At 39.8% G+C, this 27,677-nt stretch overlaps 1 protein-coding gene across 1 annotated transcript; it reads left to right on the forward strand.

Annotated features, from left to right (window-relative positions):
• On the forward strand, positions 1-27,507 carry LOC137443806 (tropomodulin-3). Its single transcript, XM_068143831.1, has 10 exons — positions 1-71; positions 6,634-6,820; positions 8,193-8,349; positions 17,429-17,551; positions 18,134-18,223; positions 18,882-19,012; positions 20,210-20,317; positions 21,712-21,855; positions 22,196-22,340; positions 24,474-27,507. The coding sequence occupies exons 2-10, from the start codon at positions 6,695-6,697 to the stop codon at positions 24,503-24,505; spliced, it is 1,056 nt and encodes a 351-aa protein (XP_067999932.1). The 5' UTR covers positions 1-71; positions 6,634-6,694; the 3' UTR covers positions 24,506-27,507.
• Positions 27,508-27,677: the final 170 nt, after the last annotated feature.

The raw sequence follows: 27,677 nt of genomic DNA on the forward strand, positions 1-27,677 counted from the left end.
GCTCGGGGGCGGTGCGCAAGCGCGGGGCTGCTGCTCGGGCTGGAGGGAGTTGGGTCGTTGTTGCCGCCCGGGTAAGTGGGGAGCGGCAGCGGGCCGGGGCCGGAAGGTGGGCGCGCTGTGCCGGGCAGCCCCTGTGGGGGGGTGCCAGGCAGGGTATGGGTGGGCAAACGGCGGATCAGCCCCTCCGCCCGCTGCCATAGCGCTGAGGGAGCCCGGCGGGAGGGGCCGCTGCTGCGAGAGGAGGAAGAAGAACGGGCTGGGTCGGGCCCGCCCGCCTCGGACCCCAGCGGTTTACGGGGCGGGGGAGCCTAAAACCTCTGTTGGTTTTCCTCAGTGGGAAGGTCAAGTCTTTGTTAGTGAGGAGAGCTGAAGGTGCAAGGCAGGGTTTTCGTGTTGGCGCTGGGAAATGGGCTCTCTGGCGGTGAGGTTTCCCTGCCGCTGGCACCTGAAAAGGTTCTGTGGACTTAGGGGCCGAGAAGAGGCGGCTGAATGTCTGCCGGTGGTCGCTTAGGTAGAGGGTGTTGGTTAATTTTTCAGCCACCACCGAACTTTGGTGTGAAACCCGAAAGCTGTTGCTTTATAAACTCTGCCTGTAGATCTGCTTAGCACGGTTCTTTCAGCTCGCGGAGTGTGTTTTCTACAAGTTTAAAGCGCACGGGTTCATGACACTTAATTCCGGAAGAAGGCTGCCCGGTGCCCCGGGCCGCTGGAGGGCTTGTCCTGCAGCCCCGGCACCTGGCCCCGGCGGCTGCAGCTTCCGGTGGGGCTGCACCGGCCAGGCAGCGGACCCTGGGAGTGGCCAGGACTCGAAGAGGCTCCCCTGCCCCTCTGCACAGACAGCTCTCGGTACCTGCAGAGAATTTTGCACATCAGGTCTCGGTATAAGCTTCTGAAACCTCTCTGCATGTTTCTTGCAAGTAGGCACAAGTTGTGTTGAAAATAAGTGCTGTTCTAGAGAGATTGCTGTGTGCTTCAATTTTGCTGTAATACACTTAATGTATCCTCAAGACTAATGCCTTGCTACTGTGTCAGGTGTACAGAGCTCAAAAGACAGCCTGGCATGTAAGGGAGGACCCGAAGGTGGGTTGTGCTCTTCAAGTTTTCTACAAGTAACATAATGGGAATAAAATTAATTTCTTCTGCTGTCTCATTCCAGGCTTGTAAGTTTCACCACTTTTCTGTGATGAACACAAATACATGAATGTTTCTATAAATATTCAGATATTTGTATTCCTTACAGAAAAGTTATGTTTGCATCTGATGTTTCTTTTTGGCTCAAACCCTGTAGACATTTCCTCCAGGAGGAGATACTGTGTATCACTGGCCATGGGCAGTGCATCTCTACTGAAGAAAATCCAGGTATTGCCTGGAAAAAACAGGTGCCAAAATATCCCTCATCTTATCTGATCAGTAAGTCCCAGTGCAGTGATGCAGCCCTGTGTGTTGGGAGAGGGAACAGATAGTTAGAGTGGCAATTTCTGCAGAGTAGCTTCTCGAGGTGGGCAGTACCTGTAATACTTGGGATTTTTAATTTATCCCAACGTTGTGTTTATTTGGGATCATAATACCTGCCCTGAAGCTAGTTTGATGAGCATGCCTGGAAGTGTTGTGGAGATAAGTGTGCTGGAATGCCGCCTCCCATGCTGCCAAGGCTGCCACTTCCATGCCCTGTGCATCTTGCTGAATGCACGCCTTGGGGCTCCTCTTGCCTGGGCTGGATGGTACATCCATACAGCCCTGCAGTGCATGTGACTGGTATTCAAGAACATGCACTTACAGAAGTTTTTATGGGACAGTGCCAGCTTGGTAGCTTGGCCATCACTTGGAACACCCTGCCAGCAAGACAGCTGTGCCCTAGTTCTGTGTAGTTGCACACAGGACACATAAAAGAGCGAAGTGGGCTTTGTCTGTTTCCAGGTGCTGACACAGAACACGAGCTGACAGGAAATGAAAATACAGGTGCCTTCTGATTTGCTTCATCGTGGAAGAGTCTTCATGGTCTGTGTAGTTCCTGTGCAGTAGCTGTCTGTCCCTCTCCTCTTCCCAGGTTACTGTATGGACAAATGAGAGGATAGAGAAGCTCAGTTTGCATATATAAAGCTTCGTGTATTGTTTCTTTGAAGTGAATGAAGCCTTGGGCTTGCTTTTGTAGGAAAATGGCCCAGAATAGGTGTTCCTTACTGCCTGACAAAAACTTTAGGCAAAGACGAGCTGCCACCTGCTGGCTTTGGAAGGCTTTGGGCCAAGGAATGTCTGCTGGTTCCCTGGGTGGGAGAACCTGGTTAGGGTACCCCACTCCAGGCTGGAGATTCAGAAGGTTTGAGTGGATTTTTGACAGCTTTCTGCAAAGAAAGGTGGCATGGGGCTGTTCAGCAGTTGTTATAAGGCATCATAAAAACATCCTAAGGAGCCTGCTGGAATGATGGTATATATTTACTCATTTACCAAACCTAGGGAAAAAAGTGAAGATGGCTCCTTCAAGTGCAGCACATTCTTTATAAGCAATTCTGTATAATCTCACATTCTGGAAGACAAAATTGTTGCCTTCGTAGAGGTTCCCTGGGGAAACGCCTAGATTAGGCTCTTCCAAGCAGCTGGGACAGTCAGGGGCCCTGACTAGTGCAGGAATGCTGACAGCTCTCTGGACTCCTCTGCTCCAGACCCCCCTGCTCCGGGTTGGGTTCACCCAGAGGCTGGGTGGAAGGAGGCTCTGAAGGAACAAATGAGATTAAAGTGAACTCTGCAAATGTGCTGGCCAAAACCGGCTGGGTTTGTTTTTCATGATGTCACTTCTATTTTAAAATCCAAGTTACTGAAACCACTTACAGTGGTCTGTAATGCTACTCTGGTTTCCTATGGGCAAGATATTTCTGAAGACTTATGCCTGTTAGAGTCCCAAGAAACTACCATCTTAAGTACAACAGAAATTTCCTAGGGGTGAAATTTTTGAAAGAAAATGGGAAGCTAACTATTTTCAGAATCCTTTGGTGTTTAAAAAATGCTGTCAGAGAGGAGCAAAAAAGAAAAGATATTTTAACTTGTAGATAAGAGGTGTGTGAAAGCTGCTTCACAGTCTTTCACTGTATGTTTCAGGTAAATATAATAAGGTGGCCTAAAGTAAAGTTATTGCTGTCTGCTAATTTCTCTAGCTGTTCACTGATTTCTCAGGTGAAGGAATAATGGCAAGATTTTGGTCTCTGATGTCCTTCAGAATTTCTTCATTTCTGGTTTTTTTTTTCCCCTCAGATTCTCTTCTGTTTAACCAAGACAGAACTGAAAATTGATTGATTGGAAGTGATGGTTTTGTGTCTGTTTCCCTAAATGTTGCTAGAGTGAAGAATCTACTTTGCATTATAGTTCTATAGCTGAAGAAAAAAAGAAGAATGCTGGCTCTTCTGATTTCTGACATAGATAGTATTTTCATGGTAAAGCTAAGAAGGTTACTTAGAAAACTAGCTCTGCCTATTGAAGTGCAAAGTATTTACAAAGCTGGAACTGATGGTTGCAGTTTTGTCTACAATATGGCAGTGAGATGTGCCACAGATATTTACAATCCAAATACCTGTTCCTCCTAAACACCTGTCATCTATTAAGCATGTGTCTCTCTGTGCTGCACAGATACAGGGAGCAATGTGTTTAATGGGAGGTGAAGTAGCTTGTTTGATTAGATTGAAGCTGCAGCTGGCCTTTATGCCCTTTTTAGGCAGTGAGAATTCTTGACACCATGGTTTAAAACCTGATTTTTAGCACGTTGTATACAAGTGTCATATATCCTGTGGGTTCTTTTGTAAGGAATGTTTCTGAAAGCTGCTGTCAAGCAGTCTCTGTGCAGTAGATGTGCTAATTAGTGCTACCATCAGGACTTTTTAAAGTTGTCTCATGTGAAGTATGCTTTTATATTTTCAAAAATACTGTTGATTGATAGGTTGTAGAAAATATGTCCAGAAGTCTAAATTTTAATCTGGCAGGCCACATGTGATTCTCTTCCTGTTGCAGAACAGAAGACTCAGGTACAGAAATAGTGGGGTGGATTTTCTTGCTGTCCTGCCTTAGGTGGTGTTGGGTGATGGGTTGGACTTGATGATCTTGAAGGTCTTTTCCAACCTGGTTAATTCTATTCTATTTTTCACTTTTTGTCTGTGTGTGAACACTGTAGCTCAAGATTTCAAATGGCTAATTGGATCATACTATAGAAACAAGCAAGACTAAGGGCTATGACCTGAACATTAATGTATTATAAAGGATGAGTAGTTTTCCAGTCAAAGACATACCACTGCAGTAAATGAAAGGTAATTAGTTCTGGATGACAACATTTTACAACGATTCATAGGGAGGAAATATAGCTGATGTGAATGTAATACATGGTTATGCAGTGCTACGCTCTGCCACATTAAGGGGAGCATTATTCTGCAGTATGCAGAACTATTCTGCTCCTTATAATTACCCATTAAGACTACAGCTTTTAATATCTGAATGCAAATGGCCATGCAGAAATGTGGTAAATAGCAGCATGTTGATGGAGGATTCGGAGAGTGCAGCCTGGACGCAAACAGTGCTGTGTAATTGACTGCAGGAAATGTTTTCCTCTTATGATAGTGTGTAATGGCTTGAACTGTAAGGAAGGACAACACATTAAGGCTCTAGGAATGAGAAGTTTGCATGCAGATTGTGTGGCATCTGCTGTAGCCATCAGCTAATTGTCCTTCAGCTGTTATGCACCTGGAGAAACAAACACCATGAGACTATGAAACCTGTAGGAGGTAGCATGCCAGACCTCAGAGGCACTCCTTTAGTTACTTTTGGAACACAGCTTTGAAAAACATAGGTGTGCTACTGTATGCGCTTTCTGCAGCCATCAAACTTGGATGTTCTTAGCTCTGTGACCTCTTGGCAAAAGGTCTAAGCTCTTCAACTTTGATCTAGTTTCGTTCAGAAGAAGCCATACAGTGTTCTTTTGGCATAATTTAACCATGAAACTGGGAATTCTTCCTGGGTTTTGTTATGTTCAAGCAAACTTTACCTAAGCTGGTTGTTCAGCTTTGGAATTATGTCCTATTGGTGTCAGCTGTGGTTTACAAATAAACTCTGGTGTTTATATCAGTAACATTTTTTTAAAAGCAGGTATTCTGAAAATAGCTGCAAATATGTTCCTCATTCAGGTGTAGACATTGGTAGAAGCTGAAAATTTACTGTTCTTGCATAGGCAATTATTAAAACCAGATTTACTTTACAGGTAAATACTGACTGGTGTGGATGAACCTTTGTGTGTTCATGTCTGTTCAGTGTCTCTGAATTAAGGTGTCACTATATGGAACTGTGACAACCAGGGAGACTTGTCTTGATGTAGACAACTGACATGAGAGAATCTTGTAAGCAGGATTCCATGGTATTGTGTGTATATACAGCCCTTCTTTTACTTTTATTTGAGGCAGTAACTTCAAATTGATCTGTTTTTGCACAGTGTTTGAAGTAATGCAGTTAGTATATGTTGTGTGAGCATCCAAACTGGAATGTGGGTCGTTGGAGAACAAATAACGTTTGCTGTATGCCTGTTCTGTATTGGATATTTTTATAGAGCTGAGAAAGGGATTTGGGAGGCTAATGACTCTGAATGTGTAGATCTAGCTTTTGCTCCCCAGACAAGCTACGCACTCTTGCTCACAGTCATTCAAGTTACCTTTTGATTGTGTGTGCGCTCAACCTGAAGCAAGAATTTGTCTGAACAAAAAAAGAATCCCAGAACTGCTTACAGACAAATGAAACCACCTTGTCTGCTTCAACAGCGTTGTGATTAACTGTTTGGTTTTTCCAAGCCAGATGCTTCCAAAACTGTGCTGTCAGAAAACAGATTCCCTGTGCTCTTTGTTCGTTGGAAGTGCTACGTAGACTGTATGTCTTTTGAAGGGCCACCATTTCCTCTAAGTATAATCTTCAGTGAGCAATTATGTAGTCAATTCTGTATTTTTGAATTTGTTTTTGGCAGTAGGATTGACTGGAGTGCTGCTGCTTAGGAGTTGTATGCCCTAAGCCTTTCAGTCTAGGTGTTTTGATTTTCCTTGGACAGAACAGAATGTTATTTCAATGGTTTTGCTATAATTAACTCTGAGGCAAGCTTCCTTTGTTCTCTGTAGGTAATACACAAGGATATGAGTCAGTAATAACCAATTAGCTTATTTGCAGTGGGGTTCTCCTTTACTGCCCTCAAACAGCAGCAACAAGTGTAAAGCATCTTCACTCTTTTGACTGCAGTATCTGTAAAAACCCATGATGTTAAGCTGGACTTGTAAATACTAGGTGTAGTTGGTATCTCCTCCTTCCAACCCTGCAGCCTCCCCTGCTCTGTGGGAATTGTAGCCTTGGAGTTCTTGTTGAGACTGACATTCATCTTAATATAAACATAGCTTGCTTACTGATGAAAAGAGCATGGCAGAATGAGATTCTTGTCAGTTAAGAAGCAAGGTGTAGACAGCTTCCAAGCATTCTTTGTCTGCTGTGGAATAACATATATGAATATTGTATGAAAAAGCTTTCTATTCAGAGATGTATTTGGAGGTTGAAGATGCTTTGTAGTTGAGCTATTTACCTTAACAATGGTTGTTTCTTTTTAAAACTTGGTTTTTTTCTTCCTCCTAGATCTGGTTAAGCATAAGACTTGGGTTTTGAGGTGTTCGAGCAACTCGCTGCTGCCCAAGTCATGACACTCCCATTTCGGAAGGACTTGGACAAGTACAAAGATCTTGATGAGGATGAAATTCTTGGCAAACTTTCGGAGGAGGAGCTGAAGCAACTGGAAACTGTTTTGGATGATCTTGACCCTGAGGTAGGTATTAGCCAGGAAAAGTTTTATTTTTTCATTTGTTCAGAAACTAATCTGAAACAAATGGAGACCCTTTTTTCCTTCCCCCCTCCTTGTATAACATACTTTTAGGCAGAGATTTTTTCCTCATCTGCTAATGATCTTATTTACAGATATATGTTTATACACTGTTCTAATAGTTTGTTTCCTGTTTGCAGTAGAGGAAAATGTAAGAGGGATTGTCAGAGGGGGGCTTTCTGGGATTTATTTACAAATAAAAATGGCTCTTTGTCCTGTTCTTGCAAAGAAAGTTTATTTAGAAAGGCTTGTTTAACTTCCCTGTTTCCAGTGCTGTCTGGTAAACAGTTCTTGTGAATCCATTTTTATTTTCTTGCCTGTGTTGTAGGAGTTTGAGAGAGGGAGAGTGCTACCTAAAGATTCCTCATTCTGAATTGGGTTGCCTGTATGTTTTCCTGTCCTCTGCTGAATTTGCAAAGAAGAGGCAAACATTCAGAATCCAAATAATTTTATCATCATGGGGTGTTGAATAAGGATTCTTATAGCCTTCTTGTATAAAAAGCTGCATCCTCTACTGATACTGCAGCTAATATCTGTCCGAGATTCGTGTTTTCAGCTCCTGATTTTTCTGTTCTTTCTTTAATAGTAACAGGATTAAGTTTAATCTGGATGTTCAGGAGTGGCTTAAGAATATTATGGTTGCTTGTTCTGTTGCACTGCAAGATATTCTTGATTTTTATTTTTATTGGCTTTGGCTTTTGTAGACATTTTAACAGAAAATAACTGGCAAAAAGTGATTGGCTGTCTTTTATGACAGTTGGAATTTTGATACAATCTGGTTTTTCCATACTCATAACCTCCATTTTTTTTCTTCTTCTTTTCCCCCTGTGCTGGAGGGAAACTTCAACCCACCACACCCCCAATCTTTTTGTTTTTTTAATCTGAAATGTGTTGAAGATAGCAAAAAAAATAAACCCATACACCCCACTTTGAATCAAGCCCAAAGCAGAAATACTCTGTCCAAACTTTAAATAGCTGAGTTCTATTTACTACTTCTTATTTAAACAGTGTCCATTCTAGAAAAAAAAAATGCAGAGTAACTGGCAAGTCTAGTACTGGGAGCTGTTGTACTCAGAGAATTGCTTCAATCCTATTCAGAATGCAGGGTGCTCTGTTTGTAATTATATTCTTGGTGTCTAAGAACAGACTACCTAGTGTCTTCCTCTGCCCCAAATAAAAGGGATTAAAGATTGCCTAAAAATGATGATGTATCAGGCTTGAAGCTTGGGGGGACTGAGATGGAGGAGGGAAATGAAACTAATCAGGTGTTCACTCAGATTTTCTAAGCTGTACTTACTTGCTCCATTTTGTTTTGCAGAATGCACTGCTGCCTGCAGGCTTCCGACAGAAAGACCAGACTGCTAAAAAGGCTTCGGGTCCCTTCGACAGAGAACGACTCCTTGCGTATTTAGAGAAGCAGGCTCTTGAGCATAAAGACAGGGAGGACTATGTGCCTTATACAAGGGAAAAGAAAGGTAACGCCACCCTCTCCCTGATGTAGGTGGTTATGAAATCTCTGAAGTGGACTAGCCAGAACTACTGTGAACCAGAGTTTACAGAAGCATCTGGCAGCTCTGACGCTTTTTGACTCGCAGCACTTCCCAAGAAGTGCTACTGTGCAGAGGCCAGATGCTTCCTGTTCAAGCACTTTGTGCTGCAGGGGCCGGTGTGCTCTTTGCATGTGGCACAGGAAGGAAGTAAGACTCAAAAGGTTTTTATCAAGATTGCAAAGTTCTGATGGGCATGGTATCCTCAAAGTATGAGCTACCCTTGATTTGTGTCAATAATATTATCGTGCTTGTGCTGCTGAGTACGTGCAGTAACATTTGTAATACTATGCTGAATTAAAACAAAACAAACCAACCAAACAAAACCCAACAAAAAAACACCACAAAAAACCTCAAACAATAGAATCATGCTGTGAAAGATAATAATGTTCAAAGATGATGTAAGTTGACAAGGCCAGGCAAGTAGTATATGTCACCATGCTGTCTTTCAAGTGTCCTTACTGAGAGGTTTAGTAAGGTTGCACAGTTGTTATTAACTAAGCACATAGTTAACATTGCAAGAAGCTCTGAAATCTGGCAGTGATTTGTGGTCTGATAACCATGGAAACATTGACCTAATGAGTGGATACATTTTTTTTAAAGCCTAGAACTTTAAATCTTTGCTTTGGATCTAGTCTTCTGATTGTCTTGAAGCATTTCCCTTTTCAGGAGAAAATGATGAAGAATGTGCATCTTAAATATTGTAAGAATAGATCGATTGATTTGTATCCCCACAAAGTAGGAGCTCCCAAATTTGTTGTGCATTACAAGCACTATTGGTTGGCACAAACTTCTAGTCCTGTGCTGGGCACATATGCATTGGAGAAGGCTTTTAGCTGTCACCACAGCATTTGTGTACTGCTTGTGAATCCTAGCTTGTCTGAAACTTGCCCAGCAGCAGGGCAGGTCTGCTGCAGTAAGACTTCAGTAAGTTGTTTCATCAGTTACATTCCAGCTGCCCAAGATGAGCAGGCTCCTTTCTTTTTAAGGGTTTGAGATCTTTTAATTCTGCTTAATTCTTTGGTGTGAATCAGTGCTTATTCAGGACTGGAGTCTTCATTCATCTGCTGAGCTTGTATATATGACTGTGGTGTGCATTTGGTGAGATTTTCTTGGGGCTTTTTGCATTCTCTCTGCCTGTACCAGGTTGACACCAACCCTGTCAAGTAGCAACTTTTTCTTGAGATTGTGACTTTGTGCTATACTGTATACCATGTACTACTTACTCAATACACCATGTTTTGCCCTATTTCTAGAATGCTTTGGGTTGGAGGGGACTTTTATATGTGTACTTCAGCACCATTGTTGCTGAGACATAACTCTCCTTTGTTGACAAGAGAATGGGAGTTTGCTGACTGAATCTGTAAGAGTAACCAAGTTAAGGATAATGCCGCATATTGCATGCAGAAGACAGTTAAAGGTGCCTATAGCAGCAGTACCCTCATGGTACCTCTGCTGCTGGCAAATGCCTGGTGATACCGTGTTTGGCTGTGTAGTGTGCTACTGTTTCCTCCCGTTGTTTCCTGCGCTCTCTACTTGCTAGTTTATGTTGGAGGCAGTCTTAATAATTTGATATGATTAAGTCCAAGTATATTTGGGCCTCACAGCTGGTTTGGGGAATCCTTTGCAGCCCCACCAGCTTGTACTCTTCTCCTTTGGGATGTGAGGCTAGGCATGGAGAATTTGCTCCAGTTAGTACTTCTACTAGAATCTATTTCTAACTAGAACTTCATTCAGACAGGTAGTTCTTTAATGTCAGCTTATGTATATATGCACATGGCAAAACTATTTGGACAGATAAAATCTTCAAGAGTCGTAGAAAAACAGAAGGCTGCAGCTGTAATGTAGACTTTGGTTAAGAAAGGTCACGTCACTTCCTTTATGAAATAAATCTTTAGTAAATAGCAGCCTGTCTAGATGTTGCAATATGTCATACCAGTTTCATTAGTAAAATTTCCTGTATCTCTTAAAAAAAAAGTTACTAACTTTTTCTACCATTTATTTCAGTACCATGGAAGAAGATAAAATATGAAAAATGAAATGTAGCTTACTTTCACTAAAACCAAAAATGTGGAAAGAGATGCTCAGAATGGAAATTCACACCCTCTTAAATGAGTGGGAGGAGGCAAGAAAGCTAAGCTCATTTTGTAGTAGATGAGGAATAACTTTTCCCCTCATGAAAATGTTATGGTCCAGCATTGATTTGCTGCCATGTTTGTAGCTGTTTTGCACAAAAGTGGCAGAGCTAAGTAACTTAGTATTTTAAATCAAAAAAATCACAAGCTTGATTGAGATGTAAAACTTGGAAAAGTAGAAGAGCAACATTTAATAGTTGTGCAGGATGGTTTTCATCTAGAGGGAGCTCTTATCCTCAGTGTACTTTGATATTAAACAAAAACCCCACACAAACAACTAAGCTGGCTTATAATTTTTCTCTTTGGCTAGATAAATGTATTATGGAGAAATCCTAACAAATGGAATAAGGGTAGGTGAAAATCTTGCTTATCTCTTCTGTTAATTCACAAGAGAACAGATAGTTGTAGCCTTCAGATCTAGAGGTTCAAGGCGCAGAGAGATGGATTTGGAGATACAGCTATTTTCTTGATGATTTGTGGATTAGGCTTTGCTAGAATACTTTGTGTGCCTAGCTGATCTTACTGCTCTAATTTGGTCTGATTATTTATTTAATGCAATAAGAATTGGAATATTATCCTTCTCTTTCCTTCTGTTTTAGTAGAACTGATGCCCTGTGTGGCAATTTTGCCTGCAGGATTATCAAAGAAGCTTACCTTGGGTTAATTTACAGCATCCTGGCTTGCTACTGATTCTGGTAACCTTGTGTCCCTACTACAGTGCAGAGGCAAATCCTCCCTTTCAGTTGTCCTAAGTACCTCTTTTTTGTGGTAATACATTATTAGTACAATGTTGCATCTCTTTCACTGATAGAGGATGTGATTTCTCCTAGTCTTTGGAACCTTGTTTTGGCTGTATGCTGTAAAACGTGGAAGAGCTGAACTGATGTAAAGTGTCCTGATATGACAGTGAGATGAGCAGTACTAAAGAAATATGAAGCTTAACAATGCCCAAATTATGTTCTGTTGCATTTTTCCAGTGCCTGATTTTTGTTTCTAATAGCATCCTGAAAAACATACTTTGTTGTTAAATACCATTTAATGACTTAAGTCACATTCTGTTCCAATTAAGTGTCAAGCCATACAGTGAACCATTGTTCAAAAGATTCATGAGAGCCATGTGGTAATAATTTTAACAGAACTAGCTTTGTCTCAGTCTGTGTACGTAAGTATGTCATAAAGATTTTACAAGGCATACAGCAAAGAGAAGGATCTCATCTAAACAGTGACAGGAGCTTTGGCACTGGAGTCTGTTGGCCTCAAATATGTTCCATGCATATGACCAATGCTCCTTGCATCTCTTGGAACACCGAAAGATGTTACTGCATCTGAGATAAAAACATATGTAATATCAGTAATGTACTTTGTGCTGTATAATGCAAGGCATTAGCAAATTGAACTAAGCTTTGCATTTTTGCCTCAGCACTCTCCTAATCATGGTTTTCTCGTCACAGATTCAGAGGCTGCATTGAGTTGGAAGGGACCTTCAAAGGTCATCTTGTCCAACACCCCTGCTGTGAGCAGGCACACCTCCAACTAGAGCAGGTTGCCCCGGGCCACATAAAGTCTGGTCTTGAGTGTCTTCAGGGATGGGGCCTCAACCACATCCCTGGGCAGCCTGTTCCAGTATTTTACCACTCTCCTTGTATCTAACCTAAATCTACCCAGCTCCAGTTTAAAACCATTGCCCCTTGTCCAATTGCTTCAAGCCCTTCTGACCAGTCCCTGCCCAGCTTCCCACAGGTCCCTTTCAGATACTGAAATGTTGCTATAAGGTCTCTCTGGAACTTTCTCCAGGTTGAACAGTCCCAGTTCTTTCAGCCTGTCTTCATAGAAGAGGTGCTCCAACTCCCTCTCCATTCTTGCCTGCAGTACATTTGTTCTGTATTGATTTGCATGTCATGTAAATTCTGCTTTTATGTAGATTGGTTTTGTTGTTGGCTTGTTGGTTTGTTTTTGGTTTGGTTTTTTTTCCTACTCTATCACCCAGTTAGGCTGAAACTGTAGTCACCTGTCTACAGCTGCTCATCTGGCTAGTCACCTAGCTTTTTTGTTGCTGCCCTGTTCAGTTGCTCTAGATTACTGTTTGCTTCCATTGCAGCAGGCTTTGGGATGCTGTGTTCTCTGTTTGCCTTTCAATTGCTCATCTTTAAAGACTTTTTGTGTTACATGTTGTAAAATGAAGCTCGTACCCTGTAGGAGCTTTGGAGAGACAATTTGTGGAGTTGGCATTCTCCATAGGTGAACACTAGAACAAAATAATGTGTGATGCTCTAGCCTTACCATAAAAGAGTTTTCTGACTCTGCTGTGTGCTCTGTAATCAAATAATGAATAACAGTATTGTTTCTACGGTAAGACACTGAAGAAGTAACTTGTACGTTGAATTAAAAAAATAGTATTAAACTGTGCTTACAAGTGAATCGATGGACCTAAGTCTGTCACATAACTGGTGATTAATTGTGGATTATATCAGTTTCTAAATTGATGAAACTTTAAGGAATGTATCAGATACTGCTTGCTTTTCCTAATAGACTTCCTGATAGCTTGTATTTGGTTGTCCTCAGGAGATGTGATTCCTTTTCTGGCAACAGATTACTGCAGAGTGTATTTCAGACTTTCTCTGATCCACAGATTGTTGTCACCTGCTGCCTGCTGGCATGGGGGTATGACTGCAGGGTATGTGAGGATAGTACCAGCAATATTCAGAGCATAGCTACACTGAATAGACCTGATCTCTGCAGGATTTTCTGAAGTCTTCTTGGGTGCTGTGAGTCTGTAGATGCAATGTCAACCAACATTGTCCCACCTTTCTGCCTTTTGAGCAGAACTTGGAACTGAAAGTTCTTTTTGTAGCAAAGAAAGCCTATGCTTTAATCCTGGGATGTGTATCATTTAACTTGTTAGTGAAAGGCATAGAAGATGTGAGTATATAATTAATACAGAAATCAAGTGAACATGTCTGAAATTTGCCTCTTCATGTTCCAGTGCTTAGTTTTTGCAGTATCCATGTTGGCTGAAAAGAAGGATGTCATGTTCCTTCGTGTGATCAAATCCCTGCTATTTTGGAAACATTCTACTTGGGGGCTGAGAAAGCTGTTCATCTCATGGGCTGCACAGATGTGCTGACTTGGTTTTGGTGGTCTTTTGTGGGATTTCTGTTGGTTTGGTGTTTTTTTGGTGTGGTGGTGTTGGGGTTTCTTTGTTTATTTTTTTTCTTTAGCATTTACATTAAGTGGGAAAGGGAATTGCCAAAATGTCTTGGCAGCAGGCCTTGAGTAAGATCACTGTCCCTGGAGACACAGGGTTCTTATCCTTTCTGAAGTAAGTTTGTTACTGAAATTAGGAAATGGGGAAGGACCTGCTTTTGTATATGCATTGTAAACCTCTGAACTCTGGGCTAGGATGAGATGAAGCCAATGAATGAGACATTATATACACAAGGGTGTGACCTGTTCTATAACAAAAACTGCTCCTGACCTAGTTCATGTGACTGGAGTTGGCTGCAATGAACATTTCTGGAGGGGAGAGGCACTTCAAGTTTTTGCTTTAGTGAGAACTAATATACTTCTCTCTCTCTTTAGGTTATCTTGAGAATCAGGCATGTGCAGATAAATTTAGTCTTACTCTTAGGAAGCAAATGTTTAGAACCAGAAGTTCATAACCTATAAATTTAAGGACCACTTTAAGTAACATCAAGAAAAGTAGTTCTTTGAGTACTGTGAGACAAACCGTGCGTAAGGCTGATCCAGGCTGAAATGCATTTTTATGAAGTTGTTTTAAATGAGATCAGTTTCCCTTTCCTGCTCGCTGCCTGCTGCACTAGTGCTGCAAATAGGGTGACAGGAATGAAGGTTCAGGTGCTCAAATCACACTTTCCTTCTATCCTCCTTCCTCGTTCTCTGAAATCCTAATTTTTTGCTAGTCTGTTTTACTGAGGGAAGAACACCACACATGTTGCTAGTGAAAGGCTTTAGGTCATGGTTATGCTATCCAGTGTTTCATGGGTTAATGAAAACCTCGGCAAGCATTCTCATACCTCTTCTGAATATATCAATTTAAGTTGGAAGTTATACTCTTCCCCAGTAGGTGATGATGGTAAAATGAAATGGGGGTCCAAATGCAGTGTGTCAATTAAATAATCTTTAACAGTTACTCGTTAAGTCTTCAGTTTATAATGGTCTTGTTTTAATTCTGAATCACTGCAGCTTCTCTTGCGTTAAACCTGAGGGGTATGGGTGGTAATGCGTGTCAGCAGCTTTCAACTACTGATTGTAGTCAGTACAGTTACATAAAGAGATTTATTTTCTGCTTCTAAATATGGATAATGATAATTTACACAAATTTCCAAAGAGATAGCAACCAGGAACAAAAATACTCCGTTGCTAGCAACAGATCTTGGTCGTCAGAATGTGTTGTCAGGAAAAAAACCTGATATGCTGCTTTGTAATCTGTGCTAGTGGCAATGCATTAAGTTCCTTTAAAAAGAAAATTTACTACAGACTGTAGTAATCTAGGATGGGCATTTGGAGAGGGAGAGAAAAGATGGATAAGTTTTGTTACGCCAGTGTCAGCTGTGGGACACAGGAATTGACTTTGGGCATTGCTTCCCATAAATGGTGAAATCAAAATGCCACTTTGCTGGAATTTCCCAGAAGTAAAACTGAAATATCTGTATAAAGCTTGTTGTCTTTGGGAGATATTTTAAAATACTGAACTTAGTCTCAGTCCAGGCATGTAATGAGAGACACTTGTATGCAGCGTGAGGGGGGTGGAAAATCTTAGGCTTTTGCTCAATTGGTCTGATTCTGGTGCATGGTGGGTTTTTATCATGTAATTGGGATGAGCCAGGGTGATTCATGTGTGGAAATATTTTCTAGCTATGAATATGGAACAGGGTGGGTTCCTGAATTAGCACTGATACTTCATAGGAGGATTATCATCACCACATTCTGTCCTGGGAAATGTCAAAAGGAAGTTGGAACCACTTTCCCACAGCTCTGTCTGCTGATAGCTCAGGCAACATGGAAAGTTTGAAAAACTTTGAGTAACTGTTAAGATTAGATTCACAGTTCTTTAGTTGTAAATTACTTCTATCAAATGCATCACTGTTGTTCTCTCAAACAGTACTGGAGTTTTTGTTTACCATGCTAATTTGTCCTGAACCTAGGCACCATCTCATCTCTCCTGGGTTTTTACCAGTGGTAGACTTCTTTGTTCTGAAAAGGCACTTCTAATATGTATTGTTTTTAGAACAGCTTTCCCATTCTGATTTCTTACTCTTAACTTTTCAGCTGAAGATATAAGCAAGAATTATGCTAACTACACAGACCTCTCTTTATAATGCATGCTTCCCAAAAAAACTTTTCCCACTCCCTCTCTGTAGTGACTAAAAAGCTGATGCAAAATGTGGTATTATAGCTGCTCCTTTTGCTGTGACCTTTCCAAGTATCATTTTAGAGCAGTGTAATCAGCAGAGAAATCTATTATCTTGTTTTGTGCTATCCACCTTTTTTCCAAGCAGTTCAGGCATCTTTTTTTTACTTCAAAACTGAGCTAAACAAAACATTTGAAATCAGAAATTATGAATTTGTGTATGCTGTAAAACTACAGTGAATGCTCAGATCCATGATTTCAGATGACGCTACTTTATTTCACTGACATTCAGATGACAGTTCTGCCCGGGTCCCCCTCTCCCTTGAGAGGATGCTGGTCATTGTTCCCTAGCAATACTAAATTTTCTTACAGGCATTTTTTCAGGCTGTTTAAAAGGTGTAATGGAGGTTTGTATTTTACTTCCTAACCCTGAGCAGAGAAAAAAAGAAATTGTAGTTGTGATACAGACTCCTGAGAAATTGCAATAAATGATATTATGTTCTTGCTTAGCCTCTTTCCTCACCTCTGACTTTCAAGAACAGAAGAAACCTCATTACTTTCATTCAACAAGTCCAAGTGCCAAGTACTTGCATTCAACAAGTCCAAGTGCCGAGTGCTGCACTTTGGCTACGGCAATCCCATGCAGAGCTACAGGCTGGGGTCAGAGTGGCTGGAGAACTCCCAAACAGAGAGGGACCTGGGGGTGCTGATTGACAGCCACCTGAATATGAGCCAGCAGTGTGCCCAGGTGGCCGAGAAGGCCAATGGCATCCTGGCCTGCATTAGGAATAGTGTGGCCGGCAGGAGCAGGGAAGTCATTGTGCCCCTGTACTCTGCTTTGGTTAGGCTGCACCTTGAGTACTGTGTCCAGTTCTGGGCCCTTCAGTTTAAGGGCATCGAAACACTTGAACGTGCCCAGAGAAGGGCGACAAGGCTGGTGAGAGGCCTTGAACACAAGCCCTATGAGGAGAAGCTGAGGGAGCTGGGATTGTTTAGCCTGGGAAGAGGAGGCTCAGGGGTGACCTCATTGCCCTCTACAACTACCTGTGGGGTGGTTGTGGCCGGGAAGGGGTTGGTCTCTTCCCCCAGGCCAGCACCAGAACAAGAGGACACAGTCTCAAGCTGCGCCAGGGGAGGTTTAGACTCAAGGTGAGGAGGAAGTTCTTCACTGAGCGAGTTGTTCGTCATTGGAACGGGTTGCCCAGGGAGGTGGTTGAGTCACCATCCCTGGAGGCATTCAAGAGGAGATTGGACGTGGCACTTGGTGCCATGGTCTAGTCATGGGGTCTGTGTTGATAAGTTGGACTTGATGATCCTCGAGGTCCTTTCCAACCTAAGTTATACTGTGATACTTACGTTGCCCTTGTTTGGGTTTTGTTTGTTTTTCCTCAGAGTTTACGAAATGTAATGTATATTCCTTAAGTACAGGAAAGCTTAAAGATAAGCAGTTACGTAATATACAGTAACCCCAGATTTCTTTTAATTTGTTTTTTCACTCCAGGGAAAATATTTATCCCCAAACAAAAGCCTGTACAGTCTTACACAGAAGAAAAATTCTCTCTTGATCCAGAACTGGAGGAAGCCTTGACCAGTGCCACAGACACAGAATTAGGTGACCTTGCAGGTAAGCTGTTTTTGAAGTATGAATGGGCTGGTATGTATTTAGGCAAAAAAGATCTATTATTAACGTGGTAAAGGTATTTGTTACCTGAAATGTGACTGTAAAAAGCTGTAGCTGGTACATACCAGCTTGTAGTTTGTTTGTAGTGTATAACCTCTGTCAGTTAGTGATAATTTATAGTAAGGTGGATTATTTTGGCCTGAAAATATATCTAATTTTCAAAGTTAAAACTTGTAAGTTCATTCCTCAGACTGTTGAGTACAGTAACACTTGTTCTTGCACATAAGAATGTGTTGTTATGTGTGTATTCATAAAACTTCAGTTGAGAATTTTGTGACTGAACTGCCCTTTTAACTCCCCTTGAACCTGGAGAGGACAAGTTTTTCAGAGATGTGAAAGACAACTAAGCAGTCTATAGTTGATGTGGTTTTTTTCCTACTTTTACTTAAATTACTAAGAGATTGAATAGCTCATTGTGCTGATAACTGGCTGTTTCAAAAACATCAGTTATTAAAAGGAACACTGCATCTGAGCTGAGAAGAATTAATTATGGTTTTGCTTTCTCTCCTTTTTTTCCTTTTACAGCTATACTGGGAATGTCCAACTTGATAACAAACAGTCAGTTCTGTGATGTAGTAGGGAGCAGCAACGGGGTTGACAAAGACAGCTTCTCAAGTAAGTGTGTGTGCAAGTGCTAGATAAAGGAGTTCTTTATACCACACACAGTTACTATAGCATTAACTATTTTCTGTTTCACTAGCATTCTTTATAGACTATTCTGTCTTCAATTGGAAATGTGCATGTCTATCACATTGCCAACTGAGCTCTGGGAAGAGTAGAATTAAAACATACATACACTAAAATATATTCTGCAGTTAAGTCACTTTTGGAGGATGGAAGTAGACATCAGCTTGCATTTGTGTATGTGTGTTCTGTGTTTGTGACTCATGTCCTTTGTGCTTTCTGAAAAAAGCTAGTGAGCAAGAAAAGCAGAAGGGCTGTGAGGACTTTCTGGAAAAGGATTGAACTTTACAAAAGTACACTCTGCAGAGGGTGGTGTGGTTTTTGTTGGGGAGAGATGTAAAATGATCTTTAAATATAGTAAATACTTAGTAGATTGGTAAATACTTAGTAGATTAGTAAATACTTAGGAGATTGGACATGGCACTTGGTGCCATGGTCTAGTCATGGGGTCTGTGTCGATAGGTTGGACTCGATGATCCTTGAGGTCCTTTCCAACCTAAGTGATACTGTGTGTGATACTGTGTGTATATATATCATATATTCACAGTGAATTTGTGACCTGTTTACAATTTAATGCCCTACTTTTCAGATATAGTAAAAGGTGAAAAAATGTTGCCTGTTTTTGATGAACCACCAAATCCCACGAATGTGGAGGAGACACTGCAACGGATTAAGGATAATGATTCTCGTCTTGTCGAAGTTAATCTAAATAACATTAAGGTAATTACCTGAAATCTGCAGTAAGTATGCTGCTCTTTCTCAGTAGAAAACACTTTTTATCTGAAGAACTCTCTTAAGACAGCATGATATGCTTAGTTTAAATACAGCAGCCTTTCTGTCAAGTGTTGCAGTGTGTGTAATCTCAGAAACCTGTAGTTGAACCAATAAACCATCTTGGCTGTTTCTGACAGCTGTGTATTTTAGAAGTCTTAGATTTTCTTACTGCCAACCCAGATTTCTGTAGCTGCCAAGTCAGTGACAGTTGCAGCAGTTCACCATCATGGAGTTAACTATTTATTTGAATCCTTTGTCCTTGATGAAGCAATGAGCTCTCTTTGCTGTTCCCAGCAAAGTGATATTTGTACCTGACATCCTTTGATTCTCATACAAAAGAGCTGTCAGCAATTAGGGCAGCTTCTGCACAGAAGTGTAACAGTGCTGTTTTTAAACATGACTAAAACTTTGGAATATTTTCATGAAAGAAAACAGAACTAGGAATCCTGACTTGGAGTGCAGACAGCAGTGACAGCCTGCTAGCTGCAGTCTCACCAGCAGCCTAGGCTATTTGCTTCCCTTACTAAAGGAAGAATATAAAATACATGGTTTAAAAGTATTGTACAATAAACACATGCTAGACAAATGCCTAAAAAGGCAAAAGAGTAAAATTTCTGATATAATAATCTGAGACATTTACTACTAAAATTGCCAACCATTATTTCTTTCAAACTTCATTGCTACTGCACTGTAAACATTGTCAAGGTATAAATTTGCAAATGCTGGAATTATTCTTAAAAGAATGCACAGAATGAAATTTTAGTAGCTTCACTAGTCTGAAGCTTGACATCTTTTTATATTTGTGAGAGGTTAATTTGATGTTGCTAGTTAGCAGGATGTTCAGTTCATGTCGATTGTGCTCAGTAACAGTTCCAAACCAGCGGACTATTTTTAACACTGTGGCAATGGCATCAGTGTAATAAAGACAACTTTGCTTTATGGAATTGATGGCTCTAATAGCCATTGCATTTTACAAATGGCTTTACTACACATGTAGGTCTTTACTATGGGACTGCCGGAGACCACGGATAGTTAATAGCAGAGTAAATTTTGCTGTAAAGATAATAAGATAATGAGAGAAGTTTGGGGGGAGGGGATAAACTTGTATATCTCAAGAGAGTGAAATGCTATTTTTAATTCAAGAACATACCAATTCCAACGCTGAAAGAATTTGCCAAAGCCTTAGAAACCAACACGCATGTGAAGAATTTTAGCCTTGCAGCCACACGAAGCAATGATCCTGTTGCTGTTGTAAGTACTTTTGCTAACATGCTGAAGTGGGGTGTGAGGGAAGTTAGGATGGAAGGACAGTGATAAAGTATTGAATTGAATCCTATTTAAATATTTAGGGATAAAAATGATTATAAATTCCATTACACTATAAAGTCTTTTCTTTAAACCTTTGTCATATCAAAGCTGGTAAACTATTTTTAGTTGACTAATATGTGGCAATGCATCATACATCTCAGCTGTATGAGATGAGGGAGAACTTGTCTTTTCCAATCCTTTCTCCCTGTTATTTCATTTTGTTAACCTTCTTCCTGTGTTTCTTTCCCCTTATTGCATAGTTCCTGAGGTTAATTTAATGAGCCAATAGTATACTCAAAATTAACTTTAAATGAAGTGCATCTGAGGACTGAAAAAGCTCAGAGTATTAAGTGAAGACTAGGGGTTTAGTTGAAGAAACCTATTTGTCTGATCTCCCTGATACCAAAGATTGGCATATAAAGCATAGTATTAGTCAAGGTATCTAGATTGGCATACTTTGAAACCTAAGCACTTATCATCTGGTCCTGTTTTTCCTATGCTGAATCAAAGCAGTAAACAGTGCTAGTGGTTGTGCCAGGACAGTATACTCTTAATTTCAAGCTAGAAACAAAACTAGTTTGAAAGACTCCATTAAATGAATGTTTGAAAGCTTTGTCTTGGGTCCATTGAAAAGTTCCTGTTCAGGAGAACTGAAACATTTGTAACAAAAGTCTGGAAAGACTTGTTTTCTTGTCTATGGTTTTGTTGGGATTTTTTTGCATTGTGACTTAGATTTAAAAAATAATAATAATGTAAAGGTTATGATTTTTCTGGCAGTCAGCCTCACTGGTTAGCTATTCTTGTTTGCTTATTTTATCAGAAACATAATCAGGTATATGCCACTTCCATAAGAGTGATACTGATACTGTGCTTAGAGCTTTGAATTGTAACTCTTTCTCCCAAATCTATAGACACAAGTGTTTTAGAAGTCAGATCTCCTGTTTACAAACCAACCATATCCAATTCTCCTTTCAGCTGACTAATGCCCTTTCTTTGGCCTTTACTTAGCAGTTTGCATTACTCTTTGTATGCCCCAAAGGCTTACAAACTGGAACTAGTCCAATATGTTAATTTTAGACAATTTATATTCTGTGTAGCTTTTTTTAGTATGTAACAAGAGAAAGAGAGGCCTTTCCTTGACTAAATACTATTAAAAAAGAGAATGTAGCTGAGGCCTGGCTGAAGACTTACTTCAGTCTCAGAAAGTGAAAGCTTGCAAAATTACACTGTGCATCTGTGAACTTGTTGCTCCTATTGAACTAGTTAGTGGAAATCTGTCTCCTATGATGTACTGCAGCAAAATTCAAAAGTTTAATTATGCTTTCTTGTATTCAAAGGCTCTTGCAGATATGCTGAGAGTAAACACAAAATTAAAAAGTTTAAACATAGAATCAAACTTCATCACTGGAGTTGGAATTTTGGCACTGGTTGATGCACTGAAAGACAATGAAACTTTGACAGAGATCAAAATTGATAATCAGGTAAGTGAAGGGTTGGTAATGCCATAATCAAAATCAGTCTATCCTAGTTTACTGAATATTTTTAGAGGGCATCTTGTGAAAAACTTTGCAAAATATTTTACTTTGAAGTATCTTAACTCCATGAGTGATTGTCTTTCAGATTCTCAGAATTATCCCATGAAGTTAATTTCCAGTCGCTTCTGTGCTTGCTTGTGCTTTAAGGTGCACAAACATTTTATAACCTTTTGCCTTTTAGATTAATCAAAATTAAGCATATTTACTAATAGGATGAAAATATTCTGATCCCTTTTAGGGTGAATACATGTAAGCTCTGTTGTCATTGTGTCTTTTACTTCAACAGAGGCAGCAGCTGGGCACAGTTGCAGAAGTAGAAATTGCCAAGATGCTTGAAGAAAACACAAAGATCCTCAAATTTGGCTACCATTTCACACAACAGGGACCTCGAGCCAGGGCAGCTGCAGCTATCACAAAAAACAATGATTTGGGTAAGATCTGTCAGTAAAGTGTAACTATTAAATCAGTGTTTGTGTGGCACAGGTTCTAAAGATGTCTGGTTTTATGTTAACACAAACAGGATAGCAAAACATGAGTAGATCAGTTTCATATTTCTCTGTGCTTTACTTCTACTCCTTTGCTGCTGCTTGATCTTCTTTAGTTGCAGAACATTCAGGTGTATGAGTTGAGGATTTTTAGCATAGTCTAGAACAAAGACATTCAAATTCCATGTGTGTTGGGGCAAAGGGAGGGAAAATAGTTTTGATTGGTCAGTTTTATTCAGATTCATTTTCTTGAGAAGTAGTATTTGAAATTATCAGTGCAGGATGCTCTCTTCGATGCCAGCACACCCAGTCTCATTTTAAGTTCTTTGAGCAAGAAAACCAAACATACTGTCACGTGCTGAGGCTGGGACTGGGCCATCCCCTCCTTTATGGTTCTGTTTATGCACAGGTACCTTCTCTGTCTCTCTTCAAGGCAGCTGGTAGCAGTGGCATCTTTATTTGCTGCAGCAAATTTTGTTGGAGCTCATTTGTTCAAATCCTAACTAAAAGGAACAACCCAAACTTGGTTAATAATATAGTGTGTGAGTGGAAATAATTTGCATAGTAATGTCAAGTACTTGAAGCTCTCAATGACAAAAAAAATAATGTGGTTTATCTATTTAAAACACCATTTAATTCAACTTGTTGTGTTCAGATGCTTTGTGGTAAGGATTACACATCTGATCAGCATGAAAATGGGTCAGGGCATTTAGTAGTAGTACTAGTTAAAGAATGTGTTAGATGGAATGGCATAGGAAATTGTAGTTTGGTTTAAAGACCTGCTTCCCCTCTGAGTAAAGGTTCTCAGATTCTAAACCAGATACTTTTCATCATAACACTTCAGGTGTCTCTCTCTACTTTCTTTTAAGGTTTCTCTCTTCACTAGTTCTCAGTTTTGTGTTTGACTCTTGGAACTCTATGTTTCTATTGATATCTTGCCTTTTCTTCTTTGCTTTCTTAGTCTGGAGTATGCGAGTAAAAGTTTCTGCAAATACCTTTACATCTCTCCAGCCCTGAAGCTACAGAGACAGGTTACTCTGAATACCCAGCTGGGTATTGAGCTCTGAAACCTGAGATGTTGAGAGTCTCTCATTTTCTTTGTATGTTTCTTCCAAAACAATTCTGCATTTTCCTTCTCCCTTGTTTACACTGTTGTACACTTCCCTTGTCTTTGTCTGAAACTGTGTACGTGTTGCTTTTAACTGCATGACTGGAGAAGTCTAAGGATGGAAACTCTTCCATCTGTTCTTGTCATCTGATGAAAGAGGGAAAGGTTAACTTCTCTCACTGATGAAAACTAGTTGAATTCAAATGGAGTCTTTGAGTTGCTCTCAGAGTAATAATACATTGGCTTTGAAGAGTGGAATTCTAGTGTGATTTTATTCTGATTGTTCTTTAGACTGTGTCTAAAGACAGAAAGGAGAAACAAAACGCCTTTCCCTCTGTTATTTTGGTCTGAAAGTAAACAAGATCAGCTCAAATTACAAATAATCTGTAAAACCAGGTAATTTCCAATGAGTGGATTTGAGAGTAGTATCACTTTCTTACATAGATGTACTTGCTTAGCTTTTCAGATGAAACAGAGGTGCCCTATACAATTTCTAAGACCCTTAACCTTGTTTGTTGTGTCTTGGCAGGGAAAAAACCCACAATTTGACAGGGGGATGAAGACAATTAAAAAATATGATAAATATTAAGCAAAACTCCAGTCATTCAGTCAATATTGCATATTTTCAAAGTCTAAACAGCATGTGAGCTTTTAGAGAATTTATTCACAAACTTGTGGTGTTCTTGCATTTCCTAACAACTGACTACTTTATTAATAAATGGAATGGTTTAGGTTGTTGAATGTACTTTTTTCTTGCAGAGTGTTTGATTACATTAGATATAATGTGATGCTTTTGTTGTGTTTCATTTGAAGCCACATAATTCACCAACATGAAAAAAACTGCAGTGTGAAATAAAAACAAGTCCCAGATGAAACAACATGCAGCAAAGTCACTCTTTATGCAGTAGAAATAGGAAAAGTATTTACAGTGATAAAATAGTAAAACTTTTGTTTTCCACCTCTCCTTACAGTTCGCAAGAGGAGGGTTGAAGGAGACATCTAGGAGATCTCGGCAGAACTGTGTGGAGATTTCAAGAGCTGTCAAGGGATGCTTTGGCAATCTTGGACTACATTTACCTGGGTTAGAAGGGAAAAGACTGGAACCCCCATTCCTTTTAGAGCAAAGATATATTAATAATCTGCTGGTATGCCTCACGTTTTTCAGATGGAGACATAGTAACTGCACCAGTCTCTGTACCATAGTTTTTGATTGGGTTTTTTATAAGAAGTTTTTGTATTTCAAGACTTCAACTGTGCTTTCTACTAAGGATGTAACTGCAAATCAATGGTGTAATTGTCTGTAGTCAAAGAATGGGACATTCAAGATCATTGGGAAGATAATGACCCAACTGAAATGTTTGTCAGAAAATCTGGGGGTGCTCATTTACGTGGAGGGGTGTGTATATTCTTGAAAACAATGGATTAGTGGTAAGGGATTCTTCACAAAACAGTTGGACTCATTGTGTGGAGCTGTTCAGCCTTGTTCATATGCACTGAAGAGAAATCTTTTACACCTTTCTTGTTTGTAGTTCTACTTTTCTTTTTTTTTTTTATTAGTTCTTGATACTGTGATTAAGTGTTAAAAGTATTCCTTTAAGCCAAGCTGAAGGAAACTGGCTAAAGGCTTCTCCCAGGAGATCGAAGAACTAATGAAAAAATGAAAGCCTTACCAAAAAAAAAGTAAGAGCATTGCAAAATGACAGGTTGATCACACCTGAACCCTTAAAGTCTTTTTCAAAATGCCCCATAACTGTGTCTTGTTCTGTATCTAAACAGGATATGGTTTTAGACTCTTTTTGTGTGTTCATCAGCATTATTTTGTTAATTATTCCTTTAAAAATCCTTACCTACATTCATAAGTATCGATTTCTCTAGAAGTAGTGGACATGCTTTTTAAAAATTCTGTACAATTTTGTAAAGGAAAAGGACCCTTAAGTGTAAAACCACTGTCCTAAGATGCTGGCAAATGGAAAAATCCTTTCTTTCAAGCTGTTGGCATTGAGCAGAGTACTTTGTATAAACCTAGCGTTTTTTAGTAAAGCGGCAAAGTAACGCTTTTAAGGAAGGATTTTTCTCTTCTACTTATGTCTTGATGTTGAAACACTACATAAGACAGGCAGAAATTAACCAGTATGCAATGTAAAATCTGTATGGTGTAGTAATTATTGACATATTTAAAGTTCTGTAGCTATTTAAAGTTCTATATCTAAGCAAACTAATAAGGCAACAAGAATCACTTCAACAGAATCACAGCAGGCTTCTTGGAAATCATATGAAAATCTAGAGGCTTTTTGGTGTAGGTCTGTTTGGACTGTACTGCACTAGTTTTGCTCAATGTTGTCATGAGATCACAAAAACGTTCTGAAGGACTGCCAGGCTGTTTTTATAGCAACAGAGAATTCACTTGACAATTGTTTTCATCAAAAGATGATAATATGGTAAGCATGTCTTCCCATAGTGAACTGCAACTTTTGCATCAGGTTGTATATACTATAAAAATTTAACAGAGCAGCTCTCTGACACTGTGCCCATGTTATAATTTGCTGTAAAACTTGGTTTTGATCTCTAAAGCCAGACTTTGTTCCACAGGTGACTGAATTTTATTGCAACTGTACAGAGAATTTTAGACTGTAGTGCCTTCAGTGAGGATGTATATAACTGGTTTATACTTTTGAAAGAACTTTTTTTTTTTCATATTTCAAAATTGGCCTTATAATAGCAAATAAATGTGTGCTCTGAAAAGCAAGTTGGAATTGATTCTGTTAAAACCAAAGACTATACATACTGTAACTTTGAAGCAACTCTAAGTGATCTGACTAACAACGGAAAGGGCTCTTTGCTTCTTTTGGTTGTGGCTTTTGTAAATTTTCAAGAACTCTCTAGATTTTGAACTTTCAAGTTCTTATATAGCATGCATAAAGTCACAACTTGTATCTTTTCACAGTCAGTGCTATATAAATGTGGCCAAAGCATGCCATGTGCTGAGTTGCCGAAAGCTTTACTTTACTTTTTATTTGCTAGGCACCATAATCATTTTGTGTCAAAAATACCAGACCTAGTGTGTCTTCCTTCATTTGTTGAAGGGCTGTATGTTCATGGAATCTGTTAATGTATTGTGCTTCTATGATGATTTGTTTCATCATTATCTAACAAGATTAGGCAGTTATCCCTGACGTGAAGGAGAAAAATGAAAGCCTGGGTTATGGAAATGATAGCCCAAATCCCTCCATTAAACCAAGTTTAGCTGCTTAATGACTTACGTTCAAATCACGGGCTGGGGCTTTTAAACTGCTACTCTCAGGTGTGATCGTAGTGGTTTAGCTCTGTAGATAGCAGCTAAGTATTTGACTGCTTGTTGGCTCTTTCAGGACAAATACATGACAGGCTGGGCATAGAAAACTTTTTTTTTCAACCACAAGGGTCTGGCCCTCCTGATTATTGCAAAACATTTGGCATGGTGCACAGAACAGTTACAACTATCTCTTATGCCTCCAGTGTGTATCCATTCTGAAGAAATGAAGGAATTCAGTCTGTGGCTAGCAATCAAACACTCCCAACAAGCAAAGTGAACACTGATGTAATGCTGTCAAGTGTTGTGAGATCTTGTGCATGACTTATTTTTGAGAGCAAAAGTGGTAATTACTTTGATAACTAACCCTCATAAACACATTTTCCAGAAGAGGTGAAGATCTTTCTCTTATTTTTCAAGCTTAATGCACAAGTCAGATGACCACATCTGTTGATTCTTTCAGTCCCAAGTTAATTAATTTGGAATATAGGCTATATTCCCATGCTTATCTATTTACTGGTGTATTTTAAAGAAATAGCTTCATTCTCTCTACAGCTTGAGTTAATACTGTTTGTAAGCTACAAACAAGCAAGTGTTCAGTTTAAATTTCCACTGAGGAAACGTGAATTGAGTGTGTTTGCGTATCAGCACTATATGCTGTCAGAATGTAAACCAGTGTAAGTTTTGGATGATTAAAGTACTGTATTCTTCTTGTAGTTTGGGGGGTTTGTCTGTTTAAATAGTACATGGTCTTGCTTAAAGTTGACCCACGTGTTTATGTCAAATCATTACTTTTTCTTCTCCAGTAGGAAGTGAGAGACCAAATGGCACTTTTGAAAGTAAAGGGCTGCTGATGTGGAACTTGATTTTTCACACAGCAGGAAAC

This window comes from Melanerpes formicivorus, unplaced genomic scaffold (assembly GCF_026170545.1).
Source record: "Melanerpes formicivorus ecotype bairdi unplaced genomic scaffold, bMelFor1.0.p_v2 SCAF_10, whole genome shotgun sequence".
NCBI classification, from domain to species: domain Eukaryota; kingdom Metazoa; phylum Chordata; class Aves; order Piciformes; family Picidae; genus Melanerpes; species Melanerpes formicivorus.